This window comes from Myotis yumanensis, unplaced genomic scaffold (genome assembly GCF_028538775.1).
Source record: "Myotis yumanensis isolate MYYU_CA2020_CCGP unplaced genomic scaffold, mMyoYum1.0.hap1 SCAF_1, whole genome shotgun sequence".
Taxonomy (NCBI): Eukaryota; Metazoa; Chordata; class Mammalia; order Chiroptera; family Vespertilionidae; genus Myotis; species Myotis yumanensis.
In genome coordinates, this window is record NW_027223752.1 from 186,375,921 (window position 1) to 186,399,306 (window position 23,386).

Genomic DNA, 23,386 nt, shown 5'->3' on the forward strand with positions numbered 1-23,386 from the left:
ATTTCTTATTTTTCCATCACTCAAACTTTCCTTACACATGTACGTTTGTTCTTGAAACTTCTACAATTTGATTCATTTACCAAACTGTAAGTAAAGTGGTGGCAACAATTTTGTGGTTAATTTTAGAAAATAGTCTTTTTTGAGTATTCTTTCCTGAATCATTAGTGTAGGTTTACCCTGTCTTCTGTATCAGCATGATAAGGAGTATTGAGAATACACACTTTTTTGGGGGACAACTTGGATATTACAGAAAAGTGAGTGACCAGGGATTTATGAAGTTGTAGTTCACATTGGGTATGAAAATGATTAAATATTTGTATTAATTAATTAAATTAAAATTGCCAAAAATTCAATGGCATAAAATGTGTCCTTTATTGTCTTTTACTATTTCATGTAGAGACTTATATTTCTAGACCATCAGATAACCTTAGTGTTATTAAAGGAAAAGTATATTTTCATAAGTAATATATGGTCTTGATTGAACAATGTTAACAGGTAGTTGGCCTATTTTATTTTATAAATTTTTTTACTATGCCCATTTTAAAATAGAACAAATTGCTAATAGAATTGGCAGAGTCTTTCTTTTTTTATTTTTTTAAAATATAATTTTATTGATTTCAGAGAGGAAGGGAGAGGGAGAGTGAGATAGAAACATCAACGATGAGGAAGAATCATTGATCGGCTGCCTCCTGCATGCCCCCCACTTGGGATTAAGCCTGAAACCCAGGCATGTGCCCTGACCTGATATCGAACTGTGATCTCCTGGTTCATGGGTCAACGCTCAACCACTGAGCCACACTGGCTGAGCGGCAGGGTCTTTCTTATATTTCATTGTAGCAAAGTAAATATAAAATGAAAAATTAAAAAAAATCAAATCATGCTTTTTGGTCTATTGTACTTTTTTTGGTGTGTATGTAAATCAAGATAGATTACATTTGGTAACAACTAGAGTACTCTCTGTTTTAGCAGTTTTGTTTTTTATTCATTTGACAAATATTTATTGAGAGCCTACTGTGAGCACCTATCCTTATTCTACCTGTTAGAGGTATATTGGTAAACAAAACAGATTTAATTCTTCACTTTTGTGGAGATTAAGCCTGACTTGGAAAGTCTATGACATAGGTAAGGCAAATGAGGTGATTGCTGGGAAAACTGAGAGGTGGAGGGGTCAAGCAACCAACCAGAGTTTTAAGACATAGAGCTTGAATTTTTCACTATTGTGTGGCTAATTAATTGGCAGTTTGGGACTAGAACTTCTAAGCACCATGAGTTGGACCACACTGTCTCTCAGATACTGAAGTAGTAAGGCATTCTGTACATGGGGAGAAGAGAGTATTTACTCTTTATGTCCCTGGGCTTATATGTCTTTCTAGAAAAACACAAAAACATCAAGACTTTTGTTTTACTTTGACTTAGCAGTCTCATACTTTAAGAAAAGAAAGACAAACTCAACCATAAATTAAGCAGTAATTTTCTTGATTAAAGTTTATGCTATGCTGAATGAGGACAGTGGGCTTGTGGCTTTAAGGAATGTTTACTGGCAGGAGTAAAGGGCTGAAAGGAAGACCAGATTCTTAGGAGTTCTGCTTCCACTTCCACTAGCAAATCTCTGCTATTAGTTGTTTATGTGTTGGAGTTTCTCCAAAGATTTTCTTACACAAAAGATTTTGATGGCTTAAAAAAATATTGAAAACCTCTGGACTCTGGGGTAAGCAACATGGGATAGTGAAGCAGACATTAGCCTGGAATCAAGGGACGTGGAATCAGTTGTAACTCCTTCACCAGTGAGTTGTATGGACCTCAGCAAACCCCTTCATTTCTCTGGGCTTTGATTTTCTCGATGGTAAAGGGTGGGAATTAAACCAAATATTCTTTAATATTTTCTGTATGATTCTAAGCCTCATATGGAACTAATTTTATTTTTGTGGCTCTAATGAAATCTAGAAAAGGGAATTTACAGCTGAACTAATAATAGTAGCATGAATACTCTTAATGCTTCAAAATAATTTTTTTATTCAGTTATCTTTTTCCTCAGAATGTCTTCTTTCCTTTCCTACTTACAGGACCTAGCTTTCCCCCTCTTATTCTTGACACTTGAATGGCATTATTCTTTGTGCTTTGATTTATTTTTCCATATTGATTTTTCCACTGCCTCGCTCTGCTTGTTTTAATGTGAATGTGTTTTTCTTTTGGAATCCCAGCTTGAGAGCAGTTGCCTGACTAATGTGCTGTCTTGCCGCTGTTGATGTTTTGCTTTGCATATGGCTATTAATGCCTTTGGGGTTTTTCTTTCTTCTTTTAACATTTTCATTTTTTTATTTTCTGTGATTGGTGTTTCTTTGTTCAATTCAGGTTAGAATTGCCCCTACTGTCACTACCTGGAGTAACAAAACTCCTACCGCCCTTCCCAGACATCCACCTGCTGCCTCTCTCTCTGACACACAGGTATATCCTTCATTATTCCTCTTAGAGCAGAATTCTGCTCACCTAAATATATATAGTTAAATATTCTCTATCCCCCTTTCTCAATTTCCCCTTCCTCCATCTCTTCGCCTGCTTATTGCATTTGAATGCTTTTATGATGCAAGAAGCAGTTTTAGCATAATTAGCTTATTTTCTTATCCTTCTCTCCTCCTCTGCAGTCCTAAATTGCCTTGAGTGAGAAAAACATCAATCAACGTTCTAACAATGGTTTAAATCTAATTTTACTGAAGATTTTCATTTTTCTTTTCTCTTTCTACCTTTTTTTTGAGCATTGCAGAAATTGAAGAGAAGCAACCTTCCCTTGTGGCATTTATACTTACATTTTCAAAGTGTGGAATAGTGGATGGAATATGTAGAGATGGACAATCCTGGGGACTCATAAATATCACTGACACTATTTTATGAGGCTTTTAGTATCTGTAATCATTCATTGCAATTATTACTTTGAACCTGTCTGATCTCTAAACTACTCAGAATGTGTTGCTCAGAAAATGTGCTCTGAAGAAGATAGAATGTGCAAAATGCAATGTTTCTTTGACAATAAAGTATTTTTTAATAGAATTCCATTTTGGAGATTATAAATCCATCGGGTAAGATTCTTGGTTCCAAATGTAATCCTTCTTTTACCATATTCTCATTTTTTAGGGAGAAAATCCTCCACCTCCAGGTTTCTTAATGCATGGAAATGTTAATCCAAATGTTGCTGCAGCTCAGCTTTCCACATCTCCGGGTCATATGCACACCCAGGTACCACCTTATCCACAGCCACAGCGTAAGTAGTGACCCTGGGGTCCTTTTACAGTAGCATGTCTTATCTAATATAGTAACTATTTACTTTGAGGCTCCAAAGCCATGATCAAGTCAGTTTTAACAAATAAAGAACCAATGTATGTAAGGCCCAAGTCCTTGCTATAGAGAAACATGGTTTTCCCTAGAAAGCATCCTGAATCAACATGCTAGCAAATAGCTCCTGTGTCAGTCCATTCAGAACACTTGGCTCCTGTTCCTGAGCCTTTACTAACACCTGTCAAAGAGAGTTTTTATCCCATGATCTGATATTTAAAAAATAGACTTTTAGAAATTATTTGGTACATATTCTTTTCATTCAGGCAAGATGACACAAACCATTTTTGGAAAAATGGTTCCAAGGGACATTTGTTGTAGTTTTTCACTTACTTTATGTTTTTAAGAAATAGGCTTTATTTTTTTAGAGCAATTTTAAGTTTACAGCAAAATTGAATGGAAAGTACAGAAGGTTCCAACACACCACCTGCCCACTACCACTGAAATCTCCCACACTGTTGACATCCTGCACCACAGTGGTACATCTGTTACAGTCACTGAGCTTACATTGACACATCTTTATCATCCAAAGTCTGTATTTTAGGGTTCACTCTTGGTGTTGTACCTTCTGTACATTTTTTTTTAGATACTCATCTGAGGATACTATTAGAGAGAGGAAGGGAGAAAGAGAAACATCAGCATGAGAGAGAAACATCGATTGGTTGCCTCCGGTACATGCCCTGACTAGCGATCGTACCCACAACCTAGGTATGTACCCTGACTGGAAATCAAACCCTCAACCTTTTGGTATATGGGATGATGCTTCAACAAACCAAGCCACCTGGCCATGGCCCTTCTGTGAATTTTGACAAATATATAATAATGACATATATCCACCATGGCTTTCCCCGCCAGGAAATATTTGCCCTTGGAAAGTAATATATCACCACTATTTTAAAATTTAAATGAGCAGAAAATAAAAATCTGAAAAGGGAAAATTATCCTATATAATAAAAGGCTAATACGCAAATTGTCCCCTTGACTGGAAGTTCAACCAGGGGGCAGGGTCAGCCGGCCAACTGCCTGCAGCCCCTCCCCCCCCCCCCCCCCCAGCCAGCCCTGCCCCTGATCGGCCCCCCACCCTGATTGGGGGCAGGGCTGGCCCGCCAACTGCCCTTGCCACCCCCCCCCCCCCCCAGCTGGCCTGATTGTCCCTGATCAGGGTGGGCCCATTGGACCCCACCCATGCACGAATTTGTGCACTGGGCCTCTAGTGATTAAATAACTATGGCAAAAATAAGAGGCCATTACCTAGAGCTACTCTTAATGAGCACATTCTGTGCTAAAGTGAATGTTCTTAACATGAATACAAATTTGATAAAACTTTTCACTCAGTGTGAAAGTGCTGTCTTCAGAACCAGGTATGGTTCTACTGGATTCACTCTATAGAGGTTCACACCTACCCCTGGTCACACAGAATGTGATGAAATTAAGATCTCTTATCTGAGTTCAGGTCACTGCATGAAAATATCAGTTGGCTGCCTGATTACTAACAAACCATGTATAGTATATGAAATATTATATAGTAACTAGAGGCCCGGTGCACGAAATTCGTGCACTCAGAGGTTTGGGGTCCCTCAACCCGGCCTGCGCCCTCCCGCAGTCCAGGAGTCCTCGGGGGATGTCCGACTGACGGCTTAGGCCTGCTCCCCATGAGGAGTGGACCTAAGCTGTCAGTTGGACATCCTTAGCTCTGTTGCGGAGGTGGGAGAGGCTCCCGCCACTGCCAATGCACTCGCCAGCCATGAGCCCGGCTTCTGGCTGAGCGGCACTCCCCCTGTGGGAGCGCACTGACCACCAGGGAGCAGCTCCTGCATTAAGAGCCTCTGCCCCCTGGTGGTCAGTGCATGTCATAGCGACCGGTAGTTCTTCTGTTTGGTTGATTTGCATGTTAGCCTTTTATTATATAGGATGATATATAATTCCTCTTTGGATGTGTAATTCCTTCATGGTTCCATCTGGTGGCTAGTAGGTGTCACTGCAGTCTTTTCATAGAAATAGGAAGTGTCAGCAAAGGGTTTAGTCTTTTTAAAAATTTATTTTGCTTTTTAAATTTACTTATAAATTACAGTTGATATATAATATTATATTAGTTTCAGCATAGTGATTAGACATTTATATATCTTATGAAATGATCCCCCTAGAAAGTCTAGTATAGAAAAGGGTCTGTCTTGCAGTTCTTGGGTCTGATGTTTCAAAGGTTTTCATAGTCCACAGCAATTTGAAGATGGCAGGTTTCAGATATGGGATCCAATGACTTTTAGTACATTTAGGGCATCTAAGTTATCACAACCTAACATATTATAAATGTTCATGTTTGGTTATAACTTGTTAAAAGAATGATAAAAACAGTTTTCATAGAATGAGATAACTTTGGTTTTCTGTTGCTGTCTGAATGAACTTGTAACTAATGAAAATTTCTATTTCTTCTCCTTGGTGTAGCTTATCAACCAGTCCAGCAGTATTCCTTCGGAACAGGGGGGTCAGCAACGTATCGACCTCAGCAGCCTGCTGCTCCTTCTGCTTCAAACGCTTACCCTAACACCCCTTACATACCTTCTGCTCCTTCCTATTCTGGGCAGTCTCAGCTGTATGCAGCACAGCACCAGGTCTCTCCACCTACCTCCAGTCCTACTGCTTCTCTTCCCCCTCTCCCTTCCTCTGGAGCATCCTTCCAGCATGGCGGACCAGGAGCTCCACCATCTTCAGCTTATGCACTACCTCCTGGAACAACAGGTACACTGCCTGCTGCCAGTGAGCTGCCTGCGTCCCAAAGAACAGGTCTGAGCTTGAAAGGGATTCGGTTTGGCTCCCTCCTTTATTTTTTCATGAACACAGGGGTGGATGGAGGGGAATTATTTCTGTTTGTATACTGGACAATGTGAGATGTTAATTAAGCTTTTATAACAAATTCTAAAACTATTTCAAAAAGTGATATTCTCCCATAATGAACTTTAGTTGCTGAATGAGGAAAGCTTTAGAGCTTCAAAAGGGTAAGAATATATAATTTACATTGAATTCAAAGTCAGTGTAAGAAGTTATTTGTCAAGATAAGTGGTGGTTGGAATCATATTTAATGGATACTAATTTTTTTACTAGATCAAAACTATGCTCGATGTTCTTACTGAGAATTTTTCAATTTTTAAAATTATTTGTGCCTTAAACTCACTCATGGAGATTAAACAGTACAGAGTCAGTGAGGTTGTACAAATTTTATAATTATGTTTATTTGTAAAGGGGAGGAAAAGAGTAAGAGTACACAAGTGACAGAGAAATGCTAACTCAGAGGAAGTCGTTGCATAGCAGTGCACTGGTTTTCCATTAGGACAGTACTACCCTTTCAAACATCTTAGAACTCTCTAGGTGCATTTTTTTTTTTTTTTTGTCTAGTTGTATAGCTATACCTGAAAATTTCTATTAAAATTATGATTTTAAATGATTTTTATAGTGAAATACACGTTATTAATTTTCTCTCATGTTACAATTAGAGCATTATGTTCATTTTTTATGGGTAGGTTGTATTATCTGATTTTCATTTTTCGATAGTAAAAGGGGCCCCAAAAGCATGTGCTATCAATATAAAAAGGGATCAATGAATCCCAAGATTAAGATACACTAACATAGTGGTTAAGAATACAGGCTTTGAAATCAAACTTCCTGGGTTTGTATTCCAGCTTCACTACTTTATAGTTATGACCTTGAGTAAGTTACTTAACTTCTTTAAGCCTCGGTTTTCTCAGAATAACAATAGTACCTAGTCAGCAGCTTATGAAAAAAATAGAATGCATTAATACATTAAAAGCACTTAGAGACAGGGACAGCAAAATTTGTTGTGACTATACAAAACCTCACTCAGAATTAGAGCTCTGTGCATTTTGGTTTTGGAAATACTTTCTCTTTCAGCTTATAACAGATGGTTTTGTACTAGAGGGGCAAAAAGCTGAGTGAGTCTTGCTTTGTTCCTAATACTAAAGTTGCTCTTGGGGGGTCCAGTATGTGTTTTTTTCCCCTTTTATGTGCTAAGTAGTAGCTTTAATTACTGAAAGCATTTATAAAAAAATAGAATCTATTGAGAAAATTTTTAAAAAATTTTTAAGTTGATTTTTAGAGGGAAATAAACAGAGAGAGAAGCATATATGTAACAAAGAAAACATCAGTCAGTTGCCTCCTGCACTGCCTCAACCAGGGATCAAACCCACAACCTGGGTATGTGCCCTGACTGGGAATCGAACCCACCACCTTTTGGTGTATGGGATGACAGTCCAGTCAACTGAGCCACACCGGCCAGGGCAAGGATATATTTTTTTCTAATAAAGTCTTATGGATTCAGAATTATACACATATCTCCTGCTCTCTCCTTTGATATGTAATATTAAAGTCCAAAGCACCAAAAATTACATACATACACTCACACACGACATGTATCACCTTTTATTGCACAAATAAAATATCTAGAATTTTCAATACAGATACTTCAATAGGTTGATATTTTAATGAAGGGTGCTAATTCAGTTATAGAGTTTAAAACTTACCTTTAATGCTGGGCGAGTGAAATAGTATCAACATTGTTTTAGTGAACTAGAGTTCATGAGTGAAAGATGTGTTCAAGTAAATCCCCATTTAAATGGTTGTGCAGGGAAGTAGGGAAGTGAATTATCATTTATTAAATGTACATTGGACACATACCAGCACTTGACAAGTATTTTTTTAAATATGTTTTTATTGATTTTTAGAGAGTGGAAGAAGGGAGAGAGAGAGAGAGAGAAATACCGATGAGAGAAACATTGGCTGCCTCCTGTATACCCTCTACTGGGGATCAAGCCCACAACCCTGGGCATGTGTCCTGACCGGGAATTGATCCGTCGACCTCTTGGTGCATGGGTTGATGCTCAACCACTGAGCAATACCAGCTGGACAACAAGTATTTTCTTCTTTAAATTGACATGAGGACGCTGAAACCGGTTTGGCTCAGTGGATAGAGCGTCGGCCTGCAGACTGAGGGGTCTCAGGTTCGATTCCGGTCAAAGGGCATGTACTTGGGTTGCAGGCACATCCCCCGTAGGAGATGTGCAGGAGGCAGCTGATCGATGTTTCTAACTCTCTATCTCTCTCCCTTCCTCTCTGTAAAAAATCGATAAAATATATTTTTTTAAAAAAAATAAATAAATAAATTGACATGAGGAAATCTGAGTTTTCTGGGAGTTGTATTATGGTCTCATGGTTGCACTGTAATAGTCTCCAAGTTGAGATACAAACCTAGGTCTCTCAGTCTTCAAAGCCACGTTCATTCTTTTTTACTACATAGTCTAGTCCTAATGTGATAGAAATAGCTATGAGGGTTGGAATTAGAAAAACCATGTTATAACATGTTTCAGGCATTTATTACTTCATTATCTAAGTTAAATATTTGCATGGGTATCTTTTTCTTCTTAAGCAAACGTGCATTTGGCTATGAGATAAAGTCTTTGCTTATATACAAAGTAACAGAATGTTCTAACCTGGCTGAGAAGCAGAGTGACTTTTAGGAAGAAGTCAAACAAACTTTTTCAGTATTCAGCATGCACCAAGCTAGCTGCTTTGTTACCTCTTGCATGTTAATAGTCCCCTCTATTTTAATTAACAGTTACAGCTTTATCATATATTATTTTTTGATTTCCTACAAGTTTTGCTTAGGTTATATAAGTGATTATGACTGGAAATTTTATCTTTGTTCTAATGTGTCTTAAGTCATATCATGGTTCCCTATAGGATTTAGGAATTCTGCTTGTCCATTGGATGATTCTTGACAGAAACTAGGATTTTCAAACCCTCTGACTATTAGTGAACCACAAAGTAATGTGCCCACACTCACAGAAACTAATATTGCAGTCATCACAAAATTCATTCAGTAAATTATTTTTTTATTCAGTAAATTCTTTAAAATATATTTTTTAATTGATTTTTTTAGAGAGAGAGAAAGGAGCGGGGGATAGAAACATTGATGAGAGAGAAACCTTATCCATGAGTTGCCTTCTGCATGGCCCCCACTGGGGATCGAGCCAGCAACCCAGGCACGTGCCCTGACTGGGAATTGAACCAGCAACCTTTGGTGCATGGGATGATGCCCAACCAACTGAGCCACACCGGCCAGGGCTTATTCAGTAAATTCTTAAGGAGTGTCTGTTCAGTCTGTAATCACAATTATTCCAGATGGAGGTAAGGAAGCAGAAAAAGACAGTGCATTTCTAGTGTACAGCACATAGCTTTGTTATAAGTTGGGACATAAAATTTGTACATGGGCCAAATTTTGGAAAGCCTTAAATGCCTAGGCAAAATTTTTATATTTATACTAGAGGCCCGGTGCATGGATTGGTGCACTGGTGGGGTCTCTCGGCCTGGCCTGCACCTTCTTGCAATCCGGGACCCCTCGGGGGATGTCGGACTGCTGGTTTCAGCCTGATCCCTGCAGGCCAGGCCGAGGGACCCCACCGGTGCACGAATCCGTGCACTGGGCCTCTAGCATGCATATAAGATCTTCGGTTAATCTCTTCCCGCCCTCCCCCTGACCCCTTTCCCTCTGAGATTCATCAGTCCGTTCCATGTTTCCATGCCTGTGCATTGATCGTCTGTCCCCTGGTGGTCAGTGCGCGTCATAGCTACTGGTTGAACGGTTGCTTAGGCTTTTATATATATAGGTTATATATAGAGATGGTAAGAAGAAAAGTTCTAGTGAAGGAGTTTGAACTGCTCATAGGCATGGTCGAATTGGTACTTGAGGGAGGCTAATCTGGAGGTGGTCCTACAAAATAGATGTGGGCAGCATGGCAGAATCAGAGGCAAGGAAAACAGTCCAGGGAACAGTCATGTCATGTTTTAAAGAGTATGAAAGAGATTTATCCTCATTCTGTAGTTTTTTGAAAGAATAAGGATTATCTCCTCTTTACAGTTTTAAAGAAGAATCATGTTCCAGCCCTAACCGGTTTAGCTCAGTGGATAGAGTGTCAACCTGTGGACTGAAGGGTCCCGGGTTCGATTCTGGTCAAGGGCATGTACCTTGGTTGCAGGCACATCCCCAGTAGGGGGTGTGTAGCTGATTCATATTTCTCTCTCATCAGTGTTTTTAACTCTCTATCCCTCTCCCTTCCTCTCTGTAAAAAATCAATAAAAAATATATTTAAAAAAAAAAGAAAAACAAATGTTAAAATTTAAAAAAAAGAATCATGTTCCAGATTAGACAATACTGTTGATTTTTTAAAAATTGACTAAAAGTATCATTGTGCACATTCATAATGAACCTCCATAATACTGTCTTCTATAGCTATTCATGTTCTGTATGTAGCTTGCTTTACCTATTAAAGTAGGTCTCTATAACATAGAAGTCAATTTGTGTTTTTAAAAAGTCTTATTTAAATAGTTTGAAGACATAAAAGCAAAAAGATTGAAAGAGGTTAAAATTATAGCTGAGACAAAACTGTGTTAAATTGATAAGAAATTTGAACAAGGATTATCTAGGCTGGAATAAAACATGCCTAATGTATTTCATGATTTGAGGTTAGGAGGATTCAGTTAGGCATATATCTGGGGGGGGGAATTAATAGACATTAATTATAATATGTTAGGAAGAACTCTCCCCCCAGTAATATTTCTGAGCTTCATTGGTCAAATCATAGAAAAATAATTGATGCAAACAGGGGAAATTTATTTTAAATAAGAAGGAATAAAATTTTCTCTTTAAAGAGACAGCATAGTAAGAAAAAAAAGTGCTGTTTAGGAGTTGATTAAATCTGACATAAATGAATTTGCTTTACCTAAAAACTGACATTTCACATAACTCAATTAAAAAGTAAGTTTTATTCCCTTATAAAGTTAGTTTGTTCTTTCTGGGAGCTGATGGAGGGAGAAGAAACAATTATAAAATGAAAAGTAGAGCTTAGAATGTCTTTGATAATACTGTTTAAGTGACTTTTACATTTTGTCTACAGAAAATCAGTCTGTGCAAGACCAGGCAAATATGTTGGAAGGTGAATTGGTTATAAAATATACTTTTGGAAATCTCTGAATCATTGAATGGAATTATTAGACATTCACAATAATGCATGTGAACTTCAAAGCTGATGATATCCTAAATCTGATCAGTATCATTTTTAAAATTCGGCTTCTTAATTAATTAGGTCTTGGAACTGAATGAATTAACATGATGACACAAATAGCTTTAAATCATAAAAGTCATATATTTTATATAGACATAAAGACAATGACAATACCAATATTGTCTTAGATATGATTGAGATTAGAAGGTGATGGAAGAGATTTGAATGATTAACCCATGTATGACCAAAACTTTAAGAATTTGCTAAGCAGATAGTAGCATGTGGTTTAATAGTTTGTGATTAGCTCTAGAGTTTTGAAGCTCATTTGGCATTCTGTCTCTCGTGAACTTGTAGAAAATTTTTTCTGTCTTTAAAATCAAGGCAGATGAATACATGCTGTGTAGGAGAAGATCTTTTTAAAAAAACTTCTGTGGCATCGTGTATTAATCACAGATTCTTGGGTTTGCTAAGCAATTTTGTGATTTAATGTCAAGAATATCAATAAAAAAAGGTAAAATTCTGAAAGAATATTTAATTTATTAAAAGAGTAATTTTTGTCTTTACATATACACATATACAAAACTGGATGAAATGTAACATGATTATATTATGATTTGGAAATTACCCTGTTTTATTTCTGGTATGTTTTATTTCTCTTTTCTTTAAAGATATTAGCATTAGGGTAGTTAATGAGTTCTACTTATATCCATTTCTCACTTTGAGATGACAGGTGTGTTGGTTTTTGTTTTTTTCTTTTTCACTTTTTCTGTCACCAGTTTTTTTGACAGGTGTGTTTTTAAAAAATATATATTTTTATTGACTTCAGAGAGGAAGGGAGAGGGAGAGAGATAGAAACATCAGTGATGAGAGAGAATCATTGATTGGCTGCCTCCTTCATAGCCACCCCTGGGAATTGAGCCCACAGCCCACACATGTGCCCTGACCGGGAACTGAATTGTGACCTCCTGGTTCATAGGTCGATGTTCAACCTCTGAGCCATATCAGCCAGGTGACAGGTGTTTTTTTAAAAGAGGAAATTTACTAAAGTTGACAGTAGTCTAATTTTATATTTGCTGCCAGCCTGGAATTTGTGTGGTGGCATTAAAAGAATTATTATCGCAGATATTTGAATGTCCTTGTCTACTTTGTAAGTAATCCTAAGGCAAAGATAAAAAGTACTGCTGTTGTATAGTTGAGCTCTCTTTTTTAAAAAAAGTGTTTCTACCATGTGGATAGTTTGCTTATATTGAATTGCTCTTTGGGGAAATAGGAGATTAGTACTTTTATTCTTTTTTATATGTTGAATATCAGAAGACATTTTTAAAGCAGACTGTAGTGATTTATTTTTTCTTTATTAAAGAATTGTTAACAGATGTTGGTTATACACCAATATAGATATAAATACTTCACTGTTTAGCACAGCTCTTTCATTTTAATGGCAGGGTATCTTGTCTACTAAGCCAATGCCTTGTGATTTTTAGAGGTAATGAGTTTGAGAATCCAGGTTTACATAGTGATCCTCAGCTGATAAAACTTTTGTGACAGTTATCTCTGGGTTAAGGCAGAATTTGAATGTATTCTATACTGGATACAACTTGGTTTTCTCCTGTTCAGGATTCTAAAGGAAAATGCCCTCTATTCTCTGTTGTAGGTCCTCAGAACGGTTGGAATGATCCTCCAGCTTTGAACAGAGTACCCAAGAAGAAGAAGGTACTAGAAAAAGTTTCCTGTCCAGTTGCCTACAGATGTTCTGTTAATCATATAGCCACTTGGAGCACACCACACTTCACTGATCCTTTTAAAGGCAAAGCTTACTGTTTGATACATTTAAAGTGTATTTCAGCTTACATCTTCGAATTGATGAAGGAAAGGAAAGAAAGTAGAAAACAGTATAGTGCCATGAATAAACCTCTTTGAGTAGGCAAAATATAAATTCCCAACAGATCTCTTTCAAAGAGTAAGAAACAACCCTCCCTGGCCTTCCCACTGCAGTTCGACAATCAGTTTGAGGTAGCTCTGCCACTGTATTTATTATTGTTCAAAAGTTTGTAATGGTCTTAATTATCCACGAAAGAGTGAGATCATGTGGTATTTTTCCTTCATTGACTGGCTTGTTTCACTTAGCATAATGCTCTCCAGTTCCATCCATGCTGTTGCAAATGGTAAGAGTTCCTTCTTTTTAACAGCAGCATAGTATTCCATCGTGTAGATGTACCACAGTTTTCTAATCCATTCATCTACTGATGGCCAGGGAGGGTTGGGGGACAGGAGGGAGGGGAGTAAGAGATCAACCGAAGGACTTGTATGCATCCATATAACCATAACTAATGGACATAAGACACTGGGGGGTAAGGGAGGGCAGGGGCTTGTCAAGGGTGGGGGGTGGGGGAGAAAGGACACTTATGTAATACCCTTTGTAATACTTTTAGCGAAAAATAAAAAATAAAAAAATAAAAAAACAAAACAAAAAAAAAACAAAGAGTAAGAAACAAAATTTCAGGCTTCTCAAAAATTTTTTTAGGAGTTGCTTTGGTTTTGGGGTTTCAACAGTAATCATAAATTTAGTAAATATATTTTGTCTATCACATGCAATGTGAATGAAGAAATATCCTATAGCTGAGCATTGTTTAGATGTCAATAACGATTGAGCTGTTAGAGCCCAAGATAATATTTTTCTTTTCTTCTTTCTCCCCAAGCCATTTTCTACTTTTTCCTCCTAGTGATCTCTTTCCCCCAAATATAGTAAGATGAGGCCATAACATAAAATTGGGAGATAGTAAATCAGAAAGAAAACCCAAAATTTAGTTATAATCAGAAACTTAATCTGCTACTTTTTGTGTGATTGTGACAGGCAATATCCACTTAGTGATGTAGGAGAAGGGTATTACATTGTGATATTATTTATTTATTTATCCTCACCCAAGGATAATTTTCCATTTATTTTTGGAGAGAGTAGAAGGGAGGGAGAGAGACAGAGAGAGAGACATCAATGTGAGAGAGACACATCAATTGGTTGTCTCCCACACGTACCCTGACCAGGGACAGGAATCAAGCCTGCAACCGAGGTACGTGCCCTTGACTGGAGTCAAACCCGGGACCCTTTATTCCTCGGGTAGTTGCTCTATTCACTGAGCCAAACCGGTTAGGGCTACATTGCAATCATATTAAACACACAAACATATTTGGCATATCTGAATCTAGTATTATTAGATAAAATTCTCCAGACTTTGATATCCTCTTTAAAAAACACCTTGGTTTTGGCTCCTCATGATGAGAGTGAGTATGGGAGCACATGGGGAAACTGAGAGATCTAGGTTTGAGCCCTTCATCCCTCTTAGCCAGATTAGCTCTACTTTTGTTTTACTCTAAAATCCTGCATAACATTTCATTTGAAAATATTCTATTTAAATGTTTTTAAATCATGGAATAGTCTAACTCCCTTATTTAAATCTGAGGGAATGTTGCTATTATTTTTCTTATTCTTGTTGTCTTTTATTATGATCTTTTAAAAGATGCCAGAAAACTTCATGCCTCCTGTTCCCATCACATCACCAATCATGAACCCCATGGGTGATCCCCAGTCACAGATGCTGCAACAACCTTCAGCTCCAGGTCCACTGTCAAACCAAGCTTCATTCCCCCAGCCACATCTTTCAGGTGGCCAGCCCTCCTTCCATGGCTTACAGCAACCCCTTGGTCAACCAGGCATGCCGCCATCTTTCTCAAAGCCCAATATCGAAGGTGCCCCAGGAGGTCCTATTGGAAATACCATCCAGGTAACAGTAAAAATCTGTAGAAGTGGAACAGGAGAGGACTCTATTTCAGTAAATTTATTTTAATGTGTTAACTTTTTGGCTACACCTTTATCAGTGAACATGCAAATTTGGTTTCAATTTAGACAAACTGAATAAAAAATAGTAATGCTTTTTAAAAGATTAATTATGTATGTATATTATTTTTTAATTACATGACCATATACAAACTTTCTAGAAGAGGCTTGTATATTTGCTAGTGTATGTTTCCAGTAGCTTAGTAATTGCAATATACCTAACCAGTAGGCACAATTTCAGTTGAATCTGTATTTGCCTTCAAGGTGGTTAAGCATAAGCTGTTTTCAAAGGTGTATCCCTTTAAATTATAAAATAAAAATGTAATGAGTTACATTTTTTTTATGTATGTGTAAGAACTAATTATATAGAACCTTATCTTCGGATGGAGATTAAATTTACATTTGCTTTTTACATACAAATTGCTGGTTGGCAGGATTTTATTTTATTTATTTTTATTTTTATTAGTCCTCACCTGAGGATATTTTTCCATTGATTTTTAGAGAGAGTGGAAGGGAGAGGGAGAGACAGAAATAATGATGTGAGAGAGACTGATCTATAGGTTGCCTTCCACATGCATCCCGACCAGGTCCAGGAACCTGCAACCAAGGTACGTGCCCTTGACAGAAATCGAACCTGGGACCCTTCAGTCCGCAGGTCGACACTCTATCCACTGAGCAAAACCAGCTAGGATGACAGGGTTTTAGATGATGAAAAACCTATTACATTTACATATAACTGATTTAGACATACAAAGATAAACATTTTGATCTGTTCGTGAAAAGTAAAGAGCCTGGGCCAAAATTTAACATAAGATGAACAAATTCCTGTCCAAATATAAAACTAATTCTTCTGTTTTTGTCTTTGACTCATTGAACTCGAATTTGTAACGATTGTATCTCTATCATAAAAATATGCTTTTTTATTAAGAGAGTTCTGCCTAAGGAACTTCTACATATTAATAGTTGCATTATAAAAACCAGTGTTTTGATGGAGGTAAGAGGACTTGCTTTTTTCCACAAGAACATAAGTTATAAATATGTGTTGTTAATTTTTTATGATTACAAGTCTATGTTAGTTTGGGAAACTACTCAGCCATTCACTTTGGTGTAGACATGGGTGCTCATGCCCTACTCATCTAGACTAGAACCTTAGTTACCATTGAAAAGGAAAGCTATTAATATTCTTTTTCTTCGAACCTCTTTTTCAAATCTATCCCCAAATCTCTCTCAACTACCTTCTTTCTCAACATTTCCAGTCTGATCCACGCTACCTTCACCTCCAGTCTTCAGCAATGCAGGAGCTTCGAATTGGTCTGCCGGCATTTACTTCACCCAACTCTAATCTGGTCTTGTCTCCTGTTTGCTTAACACATTACAGCTTCCCATTGTTCTCAGGATAAAACCCAAAATATTTCACTTGTCTGTAAGGATTCAGTTCATACTCCTCCTGCTCCTCTGCTCTAGCCACACTGGTCTTTTTGTAGTCCCCTTGTGTCACGATCCTGCCTTTGTACATGTTCTTCCTCAGTCTGGAAACACCCGCTTCCCCACCACTCACCCATATAACTGCTTTACTCCTGCTTATCCTCTAATCCCTGAAGAGGGCCTTCCCTTAATTAAATTTCAGTTATATTGTCTGTTGGCTTACCGCAGTTGCTATTTTACATATATTTATTACATTTTTAAACTTTCTCTTTTATTAGCCTGTAAACTCCCTGAGGGCTGAGATCATTTCTGTATTGGCTCATTAGTACATAACTAGTGCCTGGGCCATAATTGCCTAATATTTTTTGAATGAATGAGCTAATATATCAAAACTTTAAAAACTTACACATTCCTTCTTTGTTTTTCCATTTTTATACTCAGTAACATCATGGTCTTTTCTATCCTAACCTTTGGCTTAATCTTCCAGGTGGTTAATAGCCCAATCAACAACCTCTAAAACAGTGGTTCTCAACCTGTGGGTCGCTACCCCTTTGGCGGTTGAACGACCCTTTCACAGGGGTCGCCTAAGACCATCCTGCATATCAGATATTTACATTACGATTCATCACAGTAGCAACATTACAGTTATGAAGTAGCAACGAAAATAATTTTATGGTTGGGTCACAACATGAGGAACTGTATTTAAAGGGCCAGAAGATTGAGAACCACTGCTCTAAAAGTAAACCAAAGAATAGAAGAATGCCAGGATAAACAAAAATGAGCCAACATGCAGAGTAAACAGCTGCTCTAACTAGCCAACTTTTTAAATGCCTTGTTCTTTTTATTTCTTACTGGCACAGCTCTACTTCCCATTGGTTAATATACAATAGTGATCAATATATGTTCCATAATTAAGTAAATAATTTATATCCAATCCTGTTTTTAAGAATCAAAGCTGTAGAAGGAGTAGCTGTATCTTCTGGATATCTGATTTTCATTTTTACTCATCTCAGTGATTTTGTATATTAAATTTCATTTGGTTTTGAATAGCCTGTCTATAAGGTAGTTGGTTTCTCTGTATCGCAAGGTTTCAGGGCTTTGTGTATACAGGTAATTTCTGGTCATTTCTACTCATTTTGTGGTATATTTCTTCCAGCATGTGCAGGCTTTACCTGCAGAAAAAATTACCAAGAAACCTATTCCAGATGAGCACCTCATTCTAAAGACCACATTTGAGGATCTTATTCAGCGCTGCCTCTCTTCAGCCACAGACCCTGTATGTATTTTTTCTCATATTTTGCCCAATTAAAATAAGCCTTTATTAAATTTTTCTATAATTACTGCTTAACATCTTACAAGATATATCTTAAAGTTTCTACAAAAAATAATAAAGCTAGTAGCACTTAACATAGTTCGCTTTACATATAAAAATGTATTTAAATACTTTTTACATATATTTATTTAATCCTCACAACAACCTCATGGTGGGTAGAGTTGTCAACTTTATTCTACAGATGAGGAGATTAAGGCAAAAAGCAGTAAGTAACAACCCAGGTCCGAGCCAGCATTCAAACCGAGGCTGGCTCCAGAAGTTATGCTCTCAACCACTGTGTGTACTGCTTCTTGTCAGCAAACCTCACGCTCGGCACATGAATAGGACAGAAGAATGGTGTGCAGGAAATTCAGACTTGGATCTCTTTCCGAGTTTACATCGAAGCTTTTAAAAGTAGATAATCTTATACATAACTTTGCAAAGATCTTAAAAATAGTTAAATGTTGTAGATATTGGAGTCATATTCATAGTTAAAGCAACTGATTTTATTTAGTTTACTTAAAGGATGCCTGTGAATTGGCAACAACAAAAACTCCACAAAGCCAATTTTGTTTTAGATGAAATTTCAATTTCTGCCAAAAAACATTGAATAGACTTATTTAGCCACTGGCCACTTGTCTGCTTGAAAAACAGCTTCTGGAATTTGTTGTTTCATCAACATTGAGTATTAATGTGTGCAGCCTTCTGCTGGTCTTTTGGAAAGCAATTCCTTGAACTCAAAGTGTTGGGAAAGCAGAGGCAGGGAAGATTTAATGTAAACCTTAGTGTCTGACTTTTTTTTTTAAGTCCTTACCCGAGGATATATTTTTCATAATTCTAGAGAGAGAGGAGGGGAAAGGGAGAGAGAAAAAAACATTGATGGGTTGCCTTCCATTCTTGCCCTCACGGGATCAAACCTGCAACCTGCTCTGTGCCTTGACTGCAAATTGAACCCATGACCCTTCGGTGCACTGGATGACCTCTAACCAAATGACTAAGCTAGTACAGAGAGGGAGGTGAAGCTGATAGCCAGGTAAACACTATCCGCTATGCACACCTCTAAATAGACAGGCCACAGTCATTCAAAAACAGAAGCATCTCCATAAAATATGTGGGGAAACTCCAGTCCTCCTTCAGGCATGAATCAGTATAGAGAGGTTGGGAGGACACAGAGTTCATGGCCCAGCTCAGTAACTTCTAGGTCACCATGCCATCTTCCTTCTGGGTCCACAGGAGCCTTAGGCAGAAGAGAACCACAAAAGACAAACTGTTCCAGTAATTTCTATAATTAATTGGAGAGAAGTTCTAATATCCTTTCTTGCCCAGCTACCCCTGCCCCTGCCCCCTTGGGCTCTGTGAGATTAACTTTGAACAGGGACTATAAAGGTTCCCCTCCACACAAGTCCTTTTCAATCAGTAGTTGGAACCATTTTTGAAATTTGATTTTAGAGAGGATGGAAGAGAGAGAGAGAGAGAAAGAGAGAGAGAGAGAAAGGAGGAAACATTGATGTGAGACACATCGATCAGTTACCTCTCCAACATGCCGGGACTGGGGATTGATCTTGCAATCAAGGTATTTGCCCTGACTAGGAATTGAACCCGTGACCTTCTGGTGCATGGGACAGTGCTCCAATCAACTGAGCCACACTGGCCAAGGGCAGTTGGAACCATTTTTATAGTATGGCTTTATTCCTATTTTCACTTTAATTATGTCCAGACAACACAAAGGAATTTTGCAGCACAACTTAGTTTGTGATGTTATTCTCAGTGGTTTCATCTCTTCCTCTCTCCTCTTCTGACATGCTGACATTCCTTCCTCACATACACCAGAGCATCTCAGCATCAGGGACTTGTGCTTGTTGCTCCTTCTGCCTGGAGCTCTTCCCCCACATAACTGCATGGCTCACTCCTCACTTGTTCCAGGCTCTGCTCCAATGTCCCATTAGCCATCAGCCTTTCTTTACCACCCCCACTCCCAACACCTCCAGCCCCCTCACCCTGTTAACTTTTCTTTATGGCACTCATCACCATCTGCCATAGAACATATTATTTATTTAGTATATTTCCCTACCCAGTAGAATATGGGCTCCATGAGACATAAGTCTGTATCCCCAGGATGGCACATAGTAGGCACTCAGTAAATATTGAAGAACAGTGGCAGGTCTAAAGCTGTTGCATAATGTAGATCATTAAGTTAATTTTAAGTCTTTCATTTTAGTTGTTTTTTTAATATAAATACTAGAGGCCCAGAGCACGAAATTCGTGCATGGGTACGGTCCCTAGGCCTGGCCTCAATCAGAGCCATATTCCCTGGCTACCAGCAACCGGCCCCACTCCCTGCCGCCACCCACCCCCAGTTCCCCGTTCGCCATCGGGTGATCGGAGCCTGCTGGTAGGGGGAGGGACCAAGAGATTGGCCGGCAGGCCCTGATCACCCAATCATCAATGATAAAAGAGAATCATTGATTGGCTGCCTCCTGTATGCACACTACTGAGGATCAAACCCACAACCTAGGCATGTGCTCTTGACCAGAATGGAACTGGGGACCCTTCAGTCCACAGGCTGACGCTCTATCCACTGAGCCAAACTGGCTATGGCCATTTTGGTTTTAGAGTAGTTTTCTCTCACTATACCTGTAATATTAGGGTGGGGTGGGGGAATCTCCTTAACTTAAGAACTAATTTTACTACTTCCCTCTTTGTAGTCTTAAGTTACCAGATGATAATTTTAATTTTTTTATTGGTGTTTTAAAGGCTCAGAAAGAGGCAGGATTAAACATACCAAATAACTAATATTTTTGGAAGGTTAAAACAAGATCTTAGTTCACTTATATGTTTGCTTTCTAGCACCCATAATTTATAATAATTGTACTTAGACATTCTTTTCTGTAGTATACTGACCCATTGCTGCCTTCAGATGGCCCTGCCTCTTGCTTGTGGAAATAGTGCACCAGTACATGCACACACCTTGTCCAGTGAGCTTGCAGTCCATATGAAATCCAGCCAGTACTCTGTTTGTGCCATGGAGGGAAGAGGCTCATCCTCTCGCCTTCCTCCCATTAAGAGATTACTGACTTCTGTCCTAATAATCTGATCAAGTTTCTCAGCATAGTTGCCTCCCTTTCTTTATAAAATGAAGCTGTTGAACATCATGAGTATAAGGGTTAGTGAAATGAGATAGGACAATTTTTTGGGATAAAAGTTAATGTTCAAATATAACATATCTGTTTTTCTTCTCCTGCAGCAAACCAAAAGGAAGCTAGATGATGCCAACAAACGCTTGGAGTTTCTGTATGATAAACTTAGGGAACAGACAGTAAGTTTGTGGGGGGAAAAGAAGGATTTATGATAGTCATTTATTCCCAGTAACTAAAATAAGCATCTGATCAGCACTGCGTGTAGTGTGCTTGGGGACAAACTGTCTTGTTAAGGTAATTGGCCTTCTGTTTGTTTTATATGTCCCTTGAATAAAGAAATCAGAGTAGGAAGATACTTTGTTTTCCAGAGACCAAATCTGTAGTCTTTCTTAGTCTGAGATTCCTGATCCTTTTCTTCTAGCACACCTATTACATAAAGGCGAAGTCACACGTAGCCACAGAGGAGCAGGTTAATGTGTTGTAACTATGAAGATAGCCAACAGTAGGAAAAAGGCAGTCGTCTGGTCTCTTGTCCCCACCTCTCCATTCCTTTTTAGAATAGCTTGGCTTTATTAATGAAAGCACTAGGACAGAAAAAAAAAAATAACTCTGGGACTTCTTTATATTTTTGCATTTCAGCATTCCCCTTTCCCATTTCTCACACTGATCCCATCAGATAAAAATAACCATTTATCTCATGAGAACCAAATCAAAGGAAGTTGCTCTAACAGTGGTAGTTGTGTGGTTGATCCATGGACTGATCCAAAATAAAGTCTTCCCTCAAAAGTGTGGACATGTAAGCCAAGTAATGAAAAAAACTGACAGTTTTATGGTTTTAAGAGATGACAGGATTCTGAAAAGCAGTTAAGAGTAGATAAATTTAGTACCTGATGAGGAATTTTGCCCTACTAAGGGAAACAGATCAGAAGTTCAGGATCTCTAGTGTAGACAAGATTTAGGAATAAAATGGGTCCTTACATTAAGATATCATGATTAAGAATTTTTTTTTTAAGGTGTGAGGCTATTTCTAAAATAATTGAAGAATTAAAACTCTTAAGTAGAGAGAGACCTTAGCATTTCAGCATAGGGAAAAAATCTGACTTTTCTTACAAGAAAAGTCTGGCTTATCATACATGTTTAATTCATAAATTATTTCCTTACATATCATTTTTTCATGGTTCTGTTTTATAACTTAAGTGTTGCTTGGTCTAAAAAACTATTTCTAGAAGTGCTAAATGGTTTATATATTTTTTATAATGTTTATATTAAGCTCCTTTTAAATATCTTGGTTTAATGTCTGTAGAGGATATCATGGGGATTCTCTCCTAATTTAATTACTTCTCTTGGTTCCATCTTTATTTCAGCTTTCACCCACCATCATCAATGGTTTACACAACATTGCAAGGAGCATTGAAACCCGGAACTACTCTGAAGGCTTAACCATCCACACCCACATAGTCAGCACCAGCAACTTCAGCGAGACCTCTGCTTTCATGCCAGTTCTCAAAGTTGTCCTCACCCAGGCCAATAAGCTGGGTGTCTAAAAGGACAGCTTCACTCCCAGACACTATTGCCATTTTCCAAAGAAACATGTTTTAAAATGATAAAATATGGACCAATCCTCATTAGCATGTTTCCATAGCATTTACACTATTTCTGTAGAAATACTCACCTTAGAACTGCTCCAAACCCCGGTGCTTTGTTTTGTTTTAGTCTTTTATTGCCCATGATGATTTTCTTATGCAAATAGTGTATTTCTTGAATTACACATAGTATTTTCCTGATGTATTCTGATAAAATGTGGTTTTAAAACCCTTAGTGTATTTTTGGAAAAGGAGCATCTGGTTATGCATAAAGCAGAGCTAAAAGTTCTTTCATGTCCTCCCTACTTCCTCCGTGTCAATCAGATTAAAGTGTGTAATATTATTTTAAGTGTATGTAGTCTTTTTTTAAACAGCTGCTCAGTTTGCTTTAATCCTTTATTTGTGTCTGGTTTCATTCTGGTCCTGAACAAATAATTAAATCTAGAGCCTGCTACATAGATTTTATTTTAGCAAATATTAATAAAAAGTGGGAACACTAGCTAGTATCTATTAGGAAAAGACTGAGCATTTTCACTCTGTAGAATGCATTGAGCTTTATTAATAAACTAGAGGCCCAGTGCACGGAATTCATGCACTGGGCGGGGGTGGGGGGGGAGGCAGGGGGAAGGCGGGTCCCTCAGCCCAGCCTGCGCCCTCTTGCAGTCCAGGACCCCTCTCACAATCTGGGATCCCTCGCTCCTTAT

The 23,386-nt window shown here is 38.0% G+C and overlaps 1 protein-coding gene across 26 annotated transcripts in view; it reads left to right on the plus strand.

Moving 5' to 3' along the window:
- SEC31A (SEC31 homolog A, COPII coat complex component) overlaps positions 1–23,025 on the plus strand; it is a 77,964-nt gene extending 54,939 nt beyond the window's left edge. For 7 of the 26 annotated variants that reach the window (XM_070393721.1, XM_070393729.1, XM_070393781.1 and 4 more), the window contains 9 exons: positions 2,353–2,445; positions 3,130–3,256; positions 5,770–6,108; positions 11,289–11,327; positions 13,048–13,106; positions 14,909–15,172; positions 17,807–17,926; positions 21,207–21,278; positions 22,464–23,025. In XM_070393721.1, the coding sequence (XP_070249822.1) occupies positions 2,353–2,445; positions 3,130–3,256; positions 5,770–6,108; positions 11,289–11,327; positions 13,048–13,106; positions 14,909–15,172; positions 17,807–17,926; positions 21,207–21,278; positions 22,464–22,643 (1,293 nt within the window). In that variant the 3' untranslated portion in view covers positions 22,644–23,025. The remainder of the gene's footprint in view (positions 1–2,352; positions 2,446–3,129; positions 3,257–5,769; positions 6,109–11,288; positions 11,328–13,047; positions 13,107–14,908; positions 15,173–17,806; positions 17,927–21,206; positions 21,279–22,463) is intronic. The other 19 variants (XM_070393763.1, XM_070393803.1, XM_070393829.1 and 16 more) reach the window with 8 other exon arrangements.
- Positions 23,026–23,386: the final 361 nt, after the last annotated feature.